Below are 17,719 nucleotides of genomic sequence, written 5' to 3'. Positions count from 1 at the left end.
ATTTTGGTGCATTTTGACATGATTGGCACGTTTAGCACTTCGGACTTGTAACCGGAGGGTTGCCGGTTCGAACCCCGACCAGTAGGCACAGCTGAAGTGCCCTTGAGCAAGGCACCTAACCCCTCACTGCTCACCGAGCGCCGCTGTTGTTGCAGGCAGCTCACTGCGCCGGGATTAGTGTGTGCTTCACCTCACTGTGTGTTCACTGTGTGCTGAGTGTGTTTAATTCACGGATTGGGATAAATGCAGAGACCAAATTTCCCTCGGGATCAAAAGAGTATATATATTTATACTTATACTTACTTGATAGCGTCACACAGTTGCTGCAGATTCTGTGAGTTGCAGCCTCCTGTTACGCGACATCCCAACGGTGCTCTATTGGAGTGAGATCTGGTGACTGTGGAGGCCATTTGAGTACAGTGAATTCATTGTCATGTTCAAGACATCAGTTAGAGATGTTTCAAGCTTTGTGGCATGGCATATTATCCTGCTGCTAGTAACCATCAGAAGATCCATACTCTGTGGTCATAAAGGGATGGACATGGTCAGCAACAATACGCAGGTGACAAATAAATAATATAGTAGTATAATTTTAGTATAATTTGTATTTTAGTATATTTAGTATATTCTTTATCTTCTACTGTCCTTATTGCTTAGTTGTGTTTTTATATTATATACTTTTAATTACTTTTTTCTGCTGTTAGTGAATGTGTGTGTGATCTATGCTACTGAGACCTTGAATTTCCCCTTGGGGATCAATAAAGTATCTATCTATCTATCTATCTATCTATCTATCTATCTATCTATCTATCTAAATGATGCTCAATTGGTACTAAGTAGACCAAAGTCTGCCAAGAAACACTATTACATCACTACCACCAGCCTGGACTATTGATACAAGGCAGGATAGATCCATAAGTGACCTTTTTTTCAATCTACTGTCCAATTTTGGTGAGCCTGTGCAAATTGTAGCCTGTTTCCTGTTATTAGCTGACCATAGTGTTAACCATTGTGGTTTGCTTCAAGGTTCCACTGTGTTGTGTGTTCAGAGATGCTCTTCTGCATAGGCTACCTTGGTTGTAACAAGTGGTTATTTGAGTTCTTTCTGCTCAAATCAATCTGGTTTGACTCCTGGTATCACCAAGGCATTTTCATCTGTCAATCACTGGATATTTTTTTGTTTTCGGACCATTCTCTGTAAACCCGAGAGATTGATGTACGTGAAAATCCCAGTAGATCAGCAGTTTCTGAATTACTCAGACAAGCCCATCTGGCACTGACAATAATGCCACATTCAAAGTAATTTAAATCACCTTTCTTCCCAGCCCCAGTAGATCATCTTGACCATGTCTATGAGCCTAAGTACATTGAGTTGTGGGTATGTGAGTTGCATTGAGTTACTGCATGTTTAAATGCTGCATTTTGCACTGACAATCAGAGAACATATAATGTCATTTTTTTTAAAGTAAAAAAAGTATTCTTTCATAGATCCTGCATACATTTGGTGACATGGCTCAACCCATTCTTTACCAATGTAATATCTCATCTGATACATACATGAGGGCAGCCGTGGCCTATACTGGTTAGCGCTTCGGACTTGTAACCGGAGGGTTGCCGGTTCGAACCCTGACCAGTAGGCCACGGCTGAAGTGCCCTTGAGCAAGGCACCTAACCCCTCACTGCTCCCTGAGCGCCGCTGTTGTTGCAGGCAGCTCACTGCGCTGGGATTAGTGTGTGTTTCACTAATTCACGGATTGGGATAAATGCAGAGACCAAATTTCCCTCACGGGATCAAAAGACTATATACTTATACTTATACATTTTGGTTATTGTCTTCTTTGTTTACATAGCCTACGCCTCCCTATACCTGGTACCTAGATCTCTTCCCCTTCCATTAACATTACCTTCCCTATCTGTTGGAAACAGATACTCACTTGTTGCCTTTTACAGTGATTATAAGCCTGATTGATGAGTTTATATTTATGCACCTGATCTCCACATTCCGACTCTTTTTAGATGAGTTTATGATGCAGGACATCTCCAGGTCATCTCCACTTAGGAACAGTTACTTACTGAGGCCATACGATTGTTTAACTCTATGCACAAGCACTTTAATGACAAATAAACTATACCACAGCACACATTTTACCATTCAAATTTTGTATAAAATATATGATAACTGTCCATGCCACATTTTTGTGTATGTTTAGGTGCACATATTGTTTGTCATTATTGTCATTATTATCGTTTTAAGACCTGCACTAAGGCACATGGCAAGTAATCTAATCTAGACAATGGCGAAGAAGAGACATTATGTGAGATTGTGCTGACATTGCACTTTATGTATGTTGGCCTCCAGGGGCCATGTCAACCCATCCACTCATTTGATGTATAGAGCCACCTAGTTAAAAATGAAAAAGCAAAAATGAGGCATTGTAATCACAGGTATCTTTGGCTGACAGGTTCAAAACTGCACAGAATTTGAAGTGTAGGATCATTATGATACCCTGTGAATCCATGCCAAGTTTCGTTTATGGGTCACCATACAATAAATTAATATATGTAGACATTTAGTGACTGTACACTACACATGTACATACACACACACTCATGAACACACACATAAAGATACACCCACACACATGCAGGCACACACACACACACACACACACACACACACACACACACACACACACACATAAACACACACAGTCAAGTCAAGTTTATTTATATAGCACATTTCATACACAGAGGTCATTCAATGTGCTTTACATAAACAAAAGCAAACAGGAATAGCTGATAAAAGCATAGAAGGGCAAAAGTCAAAGAATAGTTTAAAAAGTGAAGAATGAAAAAAGAAAATAAGAAAACATAAAACACACAAAGTACATAAAAGCATAAAAAGGGCAATAGTTTAGAAGTGTTTAAAAAGTAATAATTAAAACATAAAAAAACAACATAGAATGATTATACTAGCACCCAGTGTGCAGCAGCACTCTATGGAGATTCTTGAAGTAGTTCCAAACTGTGCGCGCACCCATATTTCCTTTCAGGACCAAAATGGACGACCACAGGGCTCAATAGTCCCCCTCATGGAGTATTAACACCCAAATAGTTAACACTCAGTTTCAGAGAAACACGGTAGAGCTGTAACTCTCAAACCACAAAGAACACTCTGACTTTGCCCAATCTGTCTATTCTGTTACAATGACAACACAACTACCTGACAGAATTCCCCCTTTGCCCAACTAAGGACAGCAATAGTGCTACAAAGAACAATAGTAGCCTACTCACCTGAAAGGTGCTCTGTGAACTGTGCAATGAACATTTGATCAGTTAGCAGAAAGCATCTGAGAAAAGTTTGGTCTTAAGTCTAGATTTGAAACTGGCTACAGTTGGGGCAACTTTGATCTCATCTGAAAGTTGGTTCCAGAGCTGAACTGCATAGCAACTAAACACTGCTTCACCATGTTTAGTTTTAACAGTAGGTTTTACTAACAAGTATTTCTCCTGAGACCTGAGAGGTCTGGAAGGCGTGTACTGGCTGAAGCATGTCTGCTAGGTAATTTGTTCCCGTTCCATTTAGTGATTTATAAACAAGTAAAAGCGCTTTAAAGTCAATTATGTAACTTACTGGAAGCCAATGCAGAGACTATGCATTGTATTGGAGTAATGTGGTCAATTATTTTCGTTTTTGTGAGAACCCGGCCGCTGCATTTTGTATCATCTGAAGCTGTTTGATAGTCTTTTTAGAAAGGCCTGTAAAAAGCTGCTTGTGTGTGTTTATCATGACAGACACACACACAAACACAGACACACACACACACACTCACACACACACACACACGCATGAACACACACACATAAACACACACACGCATAAACACACACACACACACACACACACACTCACAGTAGACATGTAGGCATGTAGGCATACGTACGCACATGTACACACACAGGCACGCACGCACACACATAAACGCATACATGTACATGCACACATGCACAAACACACCCATATGGACACACAAACACACGCAAGCACACATACACACCCCATTACCCCCACTCACAAGCGAACACACACACGCACGCACAGACACATAAAACACACACACACATGCAGGCAAGCAGACACACACACACACACACACACACACACACACACACACACACACCATTATCCCCCACACACACACTCACAAGCGAAAACACACACACACAGAGAGAAGCACAATATACACAAAAGCAAATGCACCATCATTTACATAAACAAAAGTTGCAACAGTAGGGATGGAGTAGGAGATGGAGACAAATTGAGAAGCGTGATTTATTTTTACGGAGAGAATGTACAGGACTGAGCTGCGGTCGTATTTCCTACCGCTTCGCGGCACATCTAGTTCTAGTAAAGCCAAAGGTTTACTTTACAGTGCACTTGATAGGTTATTGGGCTGATTTCAACATTTTGCCACTAGGGGTGCTTAGCTCGATGGTATGTTTCCCTGGCCTTCCCTAGAAAAGTGGGGACAAAGAGTAGCCTCGGCTATCTATGCTAAAGCCTTTTGTGTGTCAGTGTGGTGGAAGCCATGACAGACAGGCCATGATGACTGACGTTTATACATCATTTTTAACCACTTTATTTTTGACCTCTTAAACCACGAATTCACTCTCTAGACAGCTCGCAATTATGCAATGTGGAAACTAAAAGAGAAACCTTGGTGTATCTGAACTTTTGAACAGTGATATGCTATCCACAGTTTCTGAACAACCTACTGCCATTGCACTTTGTCTTCCACCTGTTGACCAGTTGCTGGGCTCAAGCAATCATACTGACCAATAGCAGAGCGCTACCGGCGTAGGCAACTCCGCATGGCAGCAAGCACGAGCGAACAATAAGCGACTACATCCGAAGTAGGTTAGTCTTGTGCAACAAACTAGTTTGGTGCCTGTGAAGACTGCTGTTGCGTGTTGCCGTGTGTGTAAAAAAGTATAACTCGCCGCGTCACATTGGGAGGAGATAGTGATGATTCACCGGCAGCTCTGGGGTTTATAAACGCAACAGGGTGCAGTCAGTGCAGTTCTGCCGTTAACCCACACAAAGACAACGAGTCAGCCTATTCTGAGACCTTTGTTTATAGGCAGCACATCCCTGATGGGTAAGTCTATATAGTAGCCTATCTTAGTTTCCTGTTTGTCTTTTTTGTATTCATATACGTTACAGCTTTGCGTTATAGCCTATTCTATTGTATAATTCCTTTGTTTAGCGGTGTTAGCCCTTGCTTAGGCGAACTCGTGAAATGGGTCATAACAGTTAACGTAGATACTCGGCTTTTTATGGCCCTTTCCAACTGTCGGAATCTTGCATGGTTTTGAAGAGAACGTATTAGTAAACACGCGTATTAATTGCTCTCCAAAAGTTCTGAGAAGTTCAGTTCGATATGAACCCGATTAGGCTACCCCATCTCACAAACCAGCCATTACTTGACGGTTAAACTTCAGCACCTGCTGCTGGCGTTTCTTTGTGTTTCCCCAATTTCACAAGTCAAGCTCGCCATGCCAGAATAGATTACCCGGCTACATTGAACTGAACTGCGTAACGCCTGAAACAAATGCTGTGCAGTGGTTGATAAAAAGGGAGGGTATTCACATTTCGAATGAAACATAGTTCCATCTTTTGCTTTTGGTTCTACAAGTTGGGCTATTCGTAACACAGTTGCGAATCTATCCTTTCAACGCTATTGTAGTGCGCAGCCTTCCTGGCCATGTTAAGATTACATCATGTAACCGTTGTCGTGTGACCAAAACCGAACCACCCTGATAATTCACTAACAAGTTTGAGAAGTAGGTGAGTGTGCTACGTAGATAAGCTAACGAACAAAGACAAAGTCCAAACCGAATGTAAGCTTATTCTTCTGTAACATGCTTCTACGACAATCCTAATGCATTACGGTAATATATGTATTATAGTAATGTTTGTGACCGAAGCATGGCAATAACTATTTGATCGTTCTCTTTTGTAGGGTTACCAGTTTTCGTCTGCACAGGAAGCAGTCCATGTGTAAAGCGCTGTGTGAACTGAAACATGCTTGTTTTTGTTTTCAGGATGTCCGCAGTCACACTGGAGAGAGATAACAGGAAGATATTTTTTCTTTATTTCTAAATAAGTGTCCCTAGCCAAACAACCCTACAACCCTGTTGTAATTTCATCATAAAAGCCTTGCTCACAGGACACAGGCTAAATTTAGGTCTAATACCTATTTTTACAAACCAAAACTAAAGTAAATAATCAGATTTGTGGTTGTGGTGTATGTTGGGGCCTTTCCCCAGCTGTCAATGGGAATGTACTTAAAAAAATACCTGACCGAGGGCCTAATTCAGGTGGCCATCCTGCTTAGCTTATGTGGGATGCGTGTGGATGTGGATCCATACCTGCCCCCTCTGCGGGAGATCATCCTTGGGCAGAGCTCTGCCCTGACGCAGACGCAGTTCCACAACCTCCGCAACTCTCTGGAGGGCCAGGACCTCCACCCCAAGAGTGTGGACCTCGATGGCTTCTTCACTGCCCGCAGGCTTCTCGGCTGGGTGCGCTCCCTGGATCGCCTGCAGCTGCCCACCACAGAGCTGGAGGCCTGGCTGGTTCACCGGGAGCCTGAGCCTCTGGCACCTGTGTCTGGGCAGGCTGGACAGCTGGAGGGCACCACCGGGTTGGACGGCTCTGGAGATCTGCCAGACCTGGGCCTGAGAATAGGAGGAAGTGGAGGAGGAGGTGGTGGTGGAGGAATTGGAGAGCTGGGTTATGGACAAATTGCTGTCGACAACGACACCGCCCCAGGCGCTGTAGCTCCACTCCCGAGAAGTGGACAACAGGACGGCAGTGACATCATCAAAGAGGTAGATTCCACTGACGCTATGAACTAGCGTCTCAGAGCTGCTGTTGACACTCACACATCTCACATCTCACATCACATACCTGGCTGCCATACCTGTGAGCCTAGGGCCTGGTGTGATACTACTTTGTGGAAAGAAATCCCAGCAAACAAGTGCACTGTGCCATAATGGCAATAATTTAGCTAACAAATGCTGTCAAAACTGGATGAGGCCCAAACAAAGCCAGCTGTACTAAGGACTTTGAAACTTCCAGGAAGTAGATCCTGCTGATGATATAAGCCTTTGTTTTACAACAAAGCAGGGTTATTTATGTGTGATCAATTGCAAAGGCTCCAACTAATGAAGACATGTTCATGTATAGAGTGACAGTAGAAATCAGGCATTACAAGAGATGTATCCTTTAAAGGCACATGGCCAGCTACTGGACAAAACCTGGGTATAATGATCAGGAGATTAATGGGAAGTAAGGCCTGTTTAAATTAAGGAACAACACTCTGAATAGTTTCCAAGCCTTTGATATGGTACCAAATCCTCAGGATATACTTGTTGACATCTATGCAGCTACAGACATTGGGTACTTTCCCCGCTGTTGCCAGTACTTTATGTTGTTACAGGGTATGAGTTGGTGGCTGTGCCAGGCATCGTGTGTCAGTATGCGGGAAGCAAGGCCCGACAGGTCCCTTGTTACTTAACAGCTGCACGCCGCATGTTGTGGTGTCCTAGTGACCGAAAGAGACAGGATCGTTTTTGACAGCATGTGACTTACAATGTGTTGTCTGACACATCAGCCCCTACTGGTAGCTTCAGAATAATTCAGGAGATGTGTAAGTGATTGGTTATTGTGTGTCAGCTCACAAAAATATGTTCAGACAGATGCTTTTACCATGTGGGTTTTAAAGCACCTCATTCTTGGTTAAAAATGAATTTTGTCAGTGAAGTTAGACCGTTATACGGGCTGAATGGGAAAATCCACTTTTGCGTTTAAAGTTTCTTCATATTAATGTACTTTCATTTTTTGTGGATACATATTAGAAGAACTTCTGTTGACATTATTCTGGCACATTTATTGGACGAACAAAAGACCATAACTGCTTGCTAAACTGGCAAGTCCAAGGTTGCCTGGCTTGCACTTACTGTTTCAGTCTGAGAATGCGACTAGCCTTGGCACTGTGCCCATCTACCAGAATGGTTGTGGATTCCGCCTGGGGACTCTACCACTCTTTCTCTCTTTCTTTCTCACTCAATCACACTCTCTCTCTCTATCTCCCTCTCTCTTTCTCTCTTTCTCTCTCACTCAATCACTCTCTCTCTCTCCTGGCATAGGTTCTGGACACTATAGGGATTTAAAAAATGTTTTTTTGTCTTTTTCACTTTCATTAGTCAACACTGTGCCTTGGCAGTGGCACACATGCTCTGTTAGATTGATGAGCTGTTTTGACTTCAACCTGTTGCCCCATCTGAGGTGAAGACACTCTCTTTCCCCTGAATGAACCGGCCCCAGCCGACCCGACCCTATACTGTTCACTCCAGTGCTGTTAAGTGTTGGCAAGGACAGCTCAAATTTTTTTGCCTGCGCGTGACCAACTTGTCTATTTCTGGACCCAGGGCATGTGTTTGTTAGTCTGACATGAGCAAAAGACCCAACATTTGTCCTTCACCCCTGCACTGGTACTCATTAGCATTTGTCTCAGTCTGCACAAGTCTGGTATGCCTCGGGCATTTAAATATTCAACACTCCTCCTTCTGATGGTTTAACAAAATATTACTTTCTGAACATGTAAACCATTATTTTGTTTCCATTGTTCTAAATCAGGGCTTTTCAGCTGATTGTGAACCAGGGACCACCATTCTGACTAATTATGCAACCCCAGGACCACCACTGAATAAAAATACTGATTCCCACATTGAAACTACAATACTGAATACATGGTCAGGGACCACCAGCAATGTCCTCACGGACCACAAGTGGGCCGCGGACCACTAGTTGAAAACCCCTGCTCTCACCATGGGGGGTAGCCGTGGCCTACTGGTTAGCCCGTTCAGACTTGTAACCGGAGGGTTGCCAGTTCGAACCCCGACCAGTAGGAACGGCTGAAGTGCCCTTGAGCAAGGCACCTAACCCCTCACTGCTCCCCGAGCGCCGCTGTTGTAGCAGGCAGCTCACTGCGCCGGGATTAGTGTGTGCTTCACGTCACTGTGTGTTCACTGTGTGCTGAGTGTGTTTCACTAATTCACGGATTGGGATCCAGTGTCAGGGAAATTGGATCAAAGCGTCAGACATACGGTTGTTGCTGCCTGTGAGGCGTCCACATCAGCTGCTGATTGATTTACTGTTCCTGGACTTGAGCACTTTCGTCAGTTCAGTCAATGGGATCGAGACGCAGACAGGGGTTGATGAAAGATTAAGGGGAGGTGTCTTCTATTTTACTTTCCCTGGAATAAGCAGAACTCTGAAAAATGTATTCATGGACACGGAGGATTCTCAGTTACACTTTGTCCAGCATAACCATGTCCCCAATAAAAGGAACAGCACTTGACTGGGCAGGTTTGTGGTCTCTTTTGGCGTCGTCAAGACGCTTGAGCTGAGAGTTTTGGGCTTGGCTTCTCTGAGGGTGGTTGTTTTGAAATATGAGGAGGGGGGGGGTTCACAAACACATTCGCTTTCGCAACGCCTGTTTACTGGTCAGGTGATCGAGTACATGGAGTCCCTCCAGCTCATCTTTTCACTGGACATCTTGAGTGTACATTTGTGCCCCCCCCTTTAGCCTTCAATGACCTGTGTTTGGATTCAGTGGACAACAGATCTGTTTTTTTATGCTCATGTTATCATATGTGGACGACTAGTATCCACGTGAGTGAGGAAAACAGTGATGGTAAACAGAACTAAACAGCACTGTAAATCCACGGTGGCCACGGTTTTTATCATTTAGCACAGAAAATAACATGTGTTCATCATTCAGAAACATAAAATTGAAACGGGGTTCCCGTGGGGTCTTAAAAAGTCTAAAATTCTGAACTTTAAATTTAAGGCCTTAAATGTCTTAAAAAGGTCTTACATTTGACTCACTGAAACCTGCAAGAACCCTGTTAAAAGGACAGGCCACACAAGACAAGAGCAACATGAAAAGTACACTGTACTTGGTATTTTCAATAGGTCAGTAAGGCAATTATAGAGGGAAGAGCAAAGGAGAGTTGAGGCGTATAGTGGAATATAGGGATTCTATAAACCTAGCACCAAGGTAAGAACAATCAGTGTGGGACAACTACAGTATTCACTGAATGTATTATTAGTTATAGTTTATAAAATGTATGAAATGGGGGGGGGGGGGGGTAAAGAAAGCTCATAATCTCAGTTTTTAGTCCCATGTAATTCTTGGTGCTGAAGAGACAAGATATGGATCTCTCTCCATTTAGTCTCAGGTCACTGACTTGGGTCAGCAATGACCTCTATCGATGATTTAATAGTTCTGTCAGTCCCTCAGCTCAGATGTATTACACCAACACATACACCAAGCCAGTCAAGGTCATGAACGATGCTCCATCACCAAACCACTTCAGGATTTAAGGCCATTGTTCCTCAACAGCTGAGGTGTTTCTTCATTACATTTGGGATCAATCGCCGGGCTAGGAAGCCACTCTAAATTTAGTGCATACTGGGAGTCGGGGACGTAGGACCAACCGAAGCAGTGGGATTAACTGAGCTCTGGTTTAGGAGCATGCAAAGGTTAAATCTATTTCTAGCTGTCTCTACTCTTTGTGTTGGGTGTCTGTAGTAGATACATAAACTGATTTGTTGGGGGGGGGGGGGGGGGTCATACCAGACACTTTGTTCAAAATAAATATATCATCAGGAGGGCTTTATGGGACACCACAGAAAATGAACAAGCTTTTTTTTTTTTAAATAGAAAGCCAGCCCTTGAACAGAGACATTTGATATGTTAACTGTATTTATGTTTGCATATGACATTGTGAAGTCTGTTTGGTCTACATTCAAAGTACAGTCAGAGACTACCTATTAACTTTGACTCCTTTTTTATTTTTGCAGGAGGGTGATCTTTTGAACTTCCTGTGGCCTCAGGAAGCAGATCCAGGTCAGCAATCTGACAGCCCTGGTTACGGACACCACCGGCCACCGTCAGAACCTCTTCTGAGTTCTTTTGATGAGGACGAGGATGAGTTCCGTGCTGACATTTGGACAACTGGAGGGCAGCATCACACTTATGGGGACCTTCCGTTTGGGGCAAATGTACAAGAGGTAAGAGCCTGCACAAAACCAGTAAATGTCAGCCATTTTATAGGATTTCCACTCAACACACCCAGAAAGCTGCCTACCTGTTAACCTTTGCATTTCACCTACATCACAGCCTTTTAAACAGTTCTGTAGCCACAACGCAAACAATACTGGATCCTGTTCAAAGCAACCAACACCTTCTCACTAGAGTTCTTAACGGGCCTGAAAATTACAACCCGACCCGGCCCATGGCTTTTAAAGCCCGGACCCGATGTAACCAGACACATCAACATGAATTATCTGCCCGAACCCAGCCCGCGGCCCGACGTAAAACATACGTTTTGACTGTTAAACCCTGACGTTATTTAGGTGAAGTTTCAACACATTAGCGTGAAAATTTACTTAAAACTGTGATTTTCTCCTCTTCTGCGTATCGTGACTGAAAAACCATGTCAACTTTGGATGTGGTTATCTTATCGATACTTTTTGCAATACCCTCGATGACCCGAGTCATTTGCTTATATTTTTCTGTCGGGCCGACCCGTTGAGAACTCTACTTCTCAGTATTATTTACACAATAAGTTTGTAAAGACCTGAGAACTTTCAGAAAATATGTACAAGATGTGATCAAAAAGAGAAGCCAATTAAATATTTATCCACAAAAAAGTTGCAGTACTTTATGATGAAGTGATCCACATAAATGAACAACATGAAGAAGAATGTGAGCCAGATCTTCCAACAACTGGCGCGGATAATTTTATGGTGCTCTCATATCTTAATATTCACTGGATACCATGACAGAAAGACAAAAGATGTTTGCCATCTCACACCTCTGTATTAGCCACAGCATCTACTAGGTCATAAAAAGTGACAAATATAGGCATCATTCATAGTCGTTTAAAAGAAGCAGAATTATGGTGCAACAGATACTTGGGACTATTGAACCTACAGTAGACTTGAGCATGCCTGTAAGATTACATAACATGTATTTAAACCAGTTTTATATTTACATGTATTTAAAGCCAGAGGGTGTCTACCTGTATGAAATGAGGACCGTTTCTCTTCAACTCATGGCTTGTTTTATGACCGTTATGGCAGTTAAGATTGGTATTTGTACCAGCATGAAAGGTTGATAGGTAAAGCCAATTATGTAAGTGTATTCAGAGACATTTTGGCATAATGTACCAATCTGTGGTGAATTTTTTTTTTTTTTTTTTTATTTATTTTTGCTGCATTAGTTACCACAATGTCGAGGCATGAGTCATGTTTCTGTTGGAGATTTTGTCTAGAACAGTCTCAAGGAGGACACACACACACACACACACACACACACACAGACAGACAGATCTCTGACCTAAATACCAACTCAAAGTTCTTCAAGCTTTTGTGCTGTCCCGGTCTGGTTGGTTTTATCTGACAGGGAAGTACAGTCCTTGCAAATACCCTGCCTGTGACGGGTAGCAAATAGCCTTACCTGTAAGTACACTGCTCCTTCTCTGAAAGTTTACCAGATAGTGATTGTATAGGAGTAAAGCTGAATGTCCATGAGCTATAATGAATAGAAAATCGGACTGCCTTTGTGCTGAACAGACAAAAACACTGTATTATGGAAAACATGAAGTAACCCAAGGAAGAAAAAAATCTGAATGGAAAATATTACTTTTGATAAATAATGACTCAAATTAAGTCATGCTACAAACAACATTCCCTGATTCTATGACTTGGCCTAAATGACTACTAAACCCTCCTGACTCTACGTCTGGGATAGACCATTTTTAAAAAACAGTGATAAGTGGATAAGTGCAGACTGGTTTCTTTTTTTAAAAGTATATTTAAAAGGCTTGTTATGCCTTTTAATGTGATATGATAGTTCAGAATGACAGGAAGCGAGTGGGAGAGAGTCGGGGTGGGATCCGGAAAGGACCACGGGGCGGGAATCGAACCCGGGTCACCGGCGTACGGTGCAGGTGCCCAGACTGGTTTCTATTGACAAGCCATGGCATGTTTCAGTAGTAATTGATATGGATGCACCATTTTTCATTTTTAAAATATTTGGCATCAATTTCTGGGAACAGCTGAACATAAATCTTCATTTTTGCATGTCAGTTATTTTTGTGGTGGATTCCACCTCTTCTAAGCCCCAGCTCAATAGCTGCCTTGGGACGAAGCTGATATCTGTGCTACACATTTACATTCATTCATTTAGCAGACACTTTTTATCCAAAGTGACTTGCATATGTCATACAAGGGGTTAAAGTGCTTTCCTCAAGGGCACAATGGTGGTAGGCGGGACTTGAATCGACAACTTTTCAAGCTACTGCATGCTAGCCCCACTCCTTAACCACTGCGCTACCACCGCCCCAATACACATATATACATACGCTACACATAGACATCTCCAAAGCTTGACATTGTCCCACTAAGTCTTGCCTTGGGATGAGCAAGTCGTGTCATTGCACGTGTAGGAAAAGGTGAAAAGAGGTTGGTTTTTTTAAGGCCTCTTTTCTCCCCTCCTTTAGTTGATGGGCCCAGAAGTGGACACTTCACTGTCCCTACAGGAGTGCTTACAGCTACTGGAGGACACCTCTACTTTAGGGCAGGAGGCAGAGGTAAATGGTCTGAGGGAACAATTTGGTGTTTGGTTGGTTTAAATTTTTTGTGTGTGGGTGTTTGATAATAGCCTGGCTAATGTCAGACCACATCTCATTGAGATGGGGTCTGGGAACTAGACATTCATTTTCTCGTATTTGAAACGTGGTTTACGAATGCCCAGAGCCGTTTATTGGGCGCTCCGAATGTCTATCAAATGCGTCTGTACATAGCTCATAACGGCTTCAGTGTGTTGTCATCGTCTTGCTGCCCTCCCTCCGTTCTGTGATTGGTTTCTTCGTTGAGGTGAAAACGAAGTCCATAGAATCCAGGCTGCCTAGCAGCGTGAATAAAATTGCACTCGTAAGGCAGCATGGGAAAACCCAGGCTAGTTTGATAATATGTGAGGAACATCAATGATGTTCACTACTAAAGAATATCCATTTATGGGGCAATTTGTGTGTTGGTTTGGATGGTTGATGGAAGATTGTTATTTAAACAATCTCTTCTGACGTTCAGTTTGTCAGTAGGTATTACTTTGGATAGAGGTAATAAAATGTAATTATGGTTGTGACGCATTAAGTGTAGTTCTCTTGCACAACCATGTGGAAAGCCCTAGTTAAAGCATAGATTCAGCTCTTTGGTGGACTCCGTTCAGTTAACAGTGAACACTAGCCTCTGATTGCTGACTGCCATCTCCATTGTAAATTGTAAATTACCATACTATGAAAAGAAAATACCACATGGCCCACAGGTCCTTTATGCCTTTGTCTTCAGCAATCACTGTCAGTGCATAGGCATGCATGGGATTAGGTTATTCATTTATTAATTGGGTGCTACAAATTGGTGGTGGTTAGTGACGACCCCCCCCCCCCCTTCAATGAGAAGCACTTTGGGTGCCTTGAAAAGTGCTATATAAATGCAACATGCTGTTTTTGTTGTTAATTATGTGTACTTCAATGTGTGTGTTTTTTTTCTTGTCAGCTTCCTGACCCAGAGCTGATGGGACTGGATGAAAATGTCTCATTCTCTGCCCAGAGGCCCCTCCTGTCTCCCCTCATCCCAGGGGACTCATCGATGGAACTGGAGCAGCAGTGGCACGATCTTCTGGCCATCATGGAACCCCAGGTAAATCCCACTCTACACCTGTCTGTCTAAACCATTAGCCCAATCCACATCCTAGTCCATAATTGTGACTGACGAAACATTTGGGGACATTTGCAGTTATTCTCCCAGAGAACCACCCAGGTGTTAGGGAATCTGGTTCCTGTTTTGTAAAATAACTTGAAATCTTTCTGTAGTATGTCGTTGCAAAGGAGTTTTAGATGCCAGTTCACCCTTGAAAACCTATTTTCCATTATGTCATGTTTTTTGTAGGATATGGAGTTGGATGAGCCGCCGCTGAATTCTCCGGCCAGCAATGACGTTCATGCATCAGCCACTGGGTCATTGGATACGTTGCTTCATCAAGATGTAAGCCTGCACCAAGCCTCTGTGCCCAGAGTGCTCGAGGATGCCATGGCGGGATTGTCCCATTTGGATGCTGTCCAGACACCTTCAACACAACACCACTACTCGAGCAACTCTTCCGACAGCACCTTTGGTTTTGGGCCTCCTCAAATAGCAGATCTCTTGTTGCCCCCTGTGCTGAATGGCACTGCCAGGAACGATTCCGATTTGGTCGATCCTGCTCTGCTGATGAACCTTCTAGAGGAGCCAGCTTTGGCCAGTCCTCTCAGACCCCTGCTAGAGGAGTCCCTGTTGGACGAGATTAGTTTAATGGATCTGGCCCTGGAGGAAGGCTTCAATCCCTCTCAGATGAGCCAGCTGGCCGAGCACCTCGAGGACTCCGACTCAGGGCTCTCCTTAAATTTCAGCCACAGCCCTGCCTCCCCGAGTGGATCCGAGGCTTCCTGTTCTTCCTCGTCTTCAGACTCCTCTTCTTCCTCCTCGCTGTCATCTGCAGGGTCCTTTTCCGAAGAGGGGGCTGTTGGGTATGATCCCGGGTATGAGGGCATGGAAGACTCTGAGGAGGGCGCATTTGAAGGACACACAACAGAGACCAGCAAAGTGTGTCGGGCAAGCTACATAGAGCCCAGCCGCTTTGAACACCTCCCGTGGCTAGACAACGTCAGCCATGATCACACTTACAACCAGCCGCTGTCCTCGCGGCGAAATGCAGAAAAATCCCAAAAAGGCTGTTTTGAGGAGCCGCACGAATTTGTGGTCCAGGATAAGTCTACGAGTCGTGACGAGCGCAGAGCCCGTTCGATGAGGATCCCCTTCTCAACCAATCATATTATCAACCTCCCTGTAGATGAGTTCAACCAGCTCCTCGCCAGGCACAAGCTGAGTGAGGCCCAGCTCACACTGGTCCGAGACATCCGTCGGAGAGGCAAAAACAAGATGGCGGCACAGAACTGCCGCAGGAGAAAGCTGGACGTCGTCGTTGGACTGGAGCACAGCGTAGAGGGCCTTCGGCGGCATCGGGCCCGTTTGCTCCGAGAAAAAGCTGAGATTAACCGTTCGGTCCAGGAGATGAAGCAGCGCCTCAGCAGTCTCTATCAGGAGGTTTTCTCCAGACTGAGGGATGAAGAAGACCGGCCTTACTCCAGACAGGAATATTCGCTTCAGTTCAACACAGACGGCCGTGTCGTTCTGTCCCCCAACACCACGAGATCACAGTCAAGATGCAAGCCCGGCAAGAAACAGAAGGACAAGAGGAAGTGAGTGGCTGAAGTGAAATCGATGTAAAAAGATTGTTCTCAGGACTCAGGTACTGGAGCGAGAAATTCCTCCTACATCTCCGTGGAGGTGGTTCTTCCCATTGAAAACTGTTCTTAGAGATGAAGGTCAGAAAATTACATTGTAAGTAACAGACTGCATTCATTTGAACAGGATGGGAACAATAGGACAAATGAGAGAGTGCAGAACTCTGATGTCAATCATCATCATTAGAGCAAAGCTGCTGACAAAAAAACCCTGAAACACTGCAGAAATAGGACAGTGGCACATGGGTGTGCTTTCAAACAAACAACACAGACCTCTGAGTGAAAGAAAACATTGTTATGTCTATGCTGACCGGACACCAAAGACAGTTGAATTGAGAACTATCAGAAAAAAAATATACTTTGCAATGAGATCACCGCAGTGGGCATTCAGGAGTGGTGAAATCCACCAAAATGATCTCCATGATACCCAATGAAATACTTGACATGTTTTGTTGCTTGTGTGTTTTTACTTTTATAACAAACTCACAACGGTGAAAGTTAGGAGGCTGTTTGAAACCCTTTAAGATGAGCATTTAAATGCAGTATCAATGAGTAGTAGCTTGTCTTGCAGTCTAGTGATAAGTGTGCCTTATTCAGAAAGACTTGATTTCCACTGAGTGTGACAACCAAGCGTAGATTTTCTTTTTCTCAATGTCTTCAACTTTATTTTGTGTGCCCACCTCCCCCTTCCCCTCCTCCTCCTGTGTATCTACTGAGACATTAATAGTCACTTCGGCTTCATGGTTTGGGTAAATCATGTCATGGGGGAAATCCCTGTGGTCCGTGATTGAAAACACCAAGCTGAAGAGAGTAAGCAAGCACTTCTTATTTATTGATTGGATATTTAATTTTAAATGCAGCAGCTTGATTTTGCCATCAGAAAGAGAGGGGGGGGGGGGCGGGTGTAGTCTTTTGAGACCTACAATAATTACACGGTTCTAAAGGTATGGTAAAAAGGACAATATTGCAAAGTATCCATGTGCATTGCGTGCCTCAGTACATCTTTCTTGCAGACCGTTTCATTGCATTTGCCCACACATGGCCCTGAGTTTCTCTGTGTGTGTATATGTATATGTGTGTGTATTACACATATACACATATATATACACATATATACACATATGTATATGTATATATATATATATATATATATATATATATATATATATATATATATATATATATATATATATATATATATATATACATATATACATATATACGTGTGTATATATAT

General features: G+C 43.4%; 1 protein-coding gene across 2 annotated transcripts; it reads left to right on the top strand.

The window, feature by feature from the left end:
* The first annotated feature begins 4,893 nt into the window (after positions 1–4,893).
* On the top strand, positions 4,894–17,565 carry LOC143102605 (endoplasmic reticulum membrane sensor NFE2L1-like). Of its 2 annotated transcripts, XM_076266319.1 has the most exons (6): positions 4,894–5,159; positions 6,106–6,894; positions 10,937–11,146; positions 13,642–13,731; positions 14,696–14,839; positions 15,089–17,565. In XM_076266319.1, the coding sequence occupies exons 2-6, from the start codon at positions 6,337–6,339 to the stop codon at positions 16,439–16,441; spliced, it is 2,355 nt and encodes a 784-aa protein (XP_076122434.1). In that variant the 5' UTR covers positions 4,894–5,159; positions 6,106–6,336; the 3' UTR covers positions 16,442–17,565. The 2 variants fall into 2 exon arrangements, with proteins under 2 accessions (XP_076122434.1, XP_076122435.1); XM_076266320.1 differs by lacking the exon at positions 13,642–13,731 and having other exon boundaries at positions 4,896–5,159.
* The last annotated feature ends 154 nt before the right edge of the window (positions 17,566–17,719 follow it).

The sequence above is a fragment of the Alosa pseudoharengus genome, unplaced genomic scaffold, assembly GCF_046254945.1.
Source record: "Alosa pseudoharengus isolate Yale_2024_CS ecotype anadromous, Long Island Sound unplaced genomic scaffold, YU_APseudo_1.1 YU_APseudo_1.1_scf_4, whole genome shotgun sequence".
Lineage (NCBI taxonomy): Eukaryota > Metazoa > Chordata > Actinopteri > Clupeiformes > Clupeidae > Alosa > Alosa pseudoharengus.
The sequence above is the reverse complement of the archived record's forward strand: the minus strand, read 5'-3'. Positions and strand labels throughout refer to the sequence as shown.

Excerpts from the sequence above, each read along its gene's own strand:
- LOC143102605 (XM_076266319.1), top strand. The coding sequence starts at position 6,337 with ATGGGAATGTACTTAAAAAAATACCTGACCGAGGGCCTAATTCAGGTG. Across the intron at positions 13,732-14,695 it reads CTTTAGGGCAGGAGGCAGAG|CTTCCTGACCCAGAGCTGAT; the intron begins GTAAATGGTCTG and ends TTTTCTTGTCAG. Across the intron at positions 14,840-15,088 it reads TGGCCATCATGGAACCCCAG|GATATGGAGTTGGATGAGCC; the intron begins GTAAATCCCACT and ends TGTTTTTTGTAG.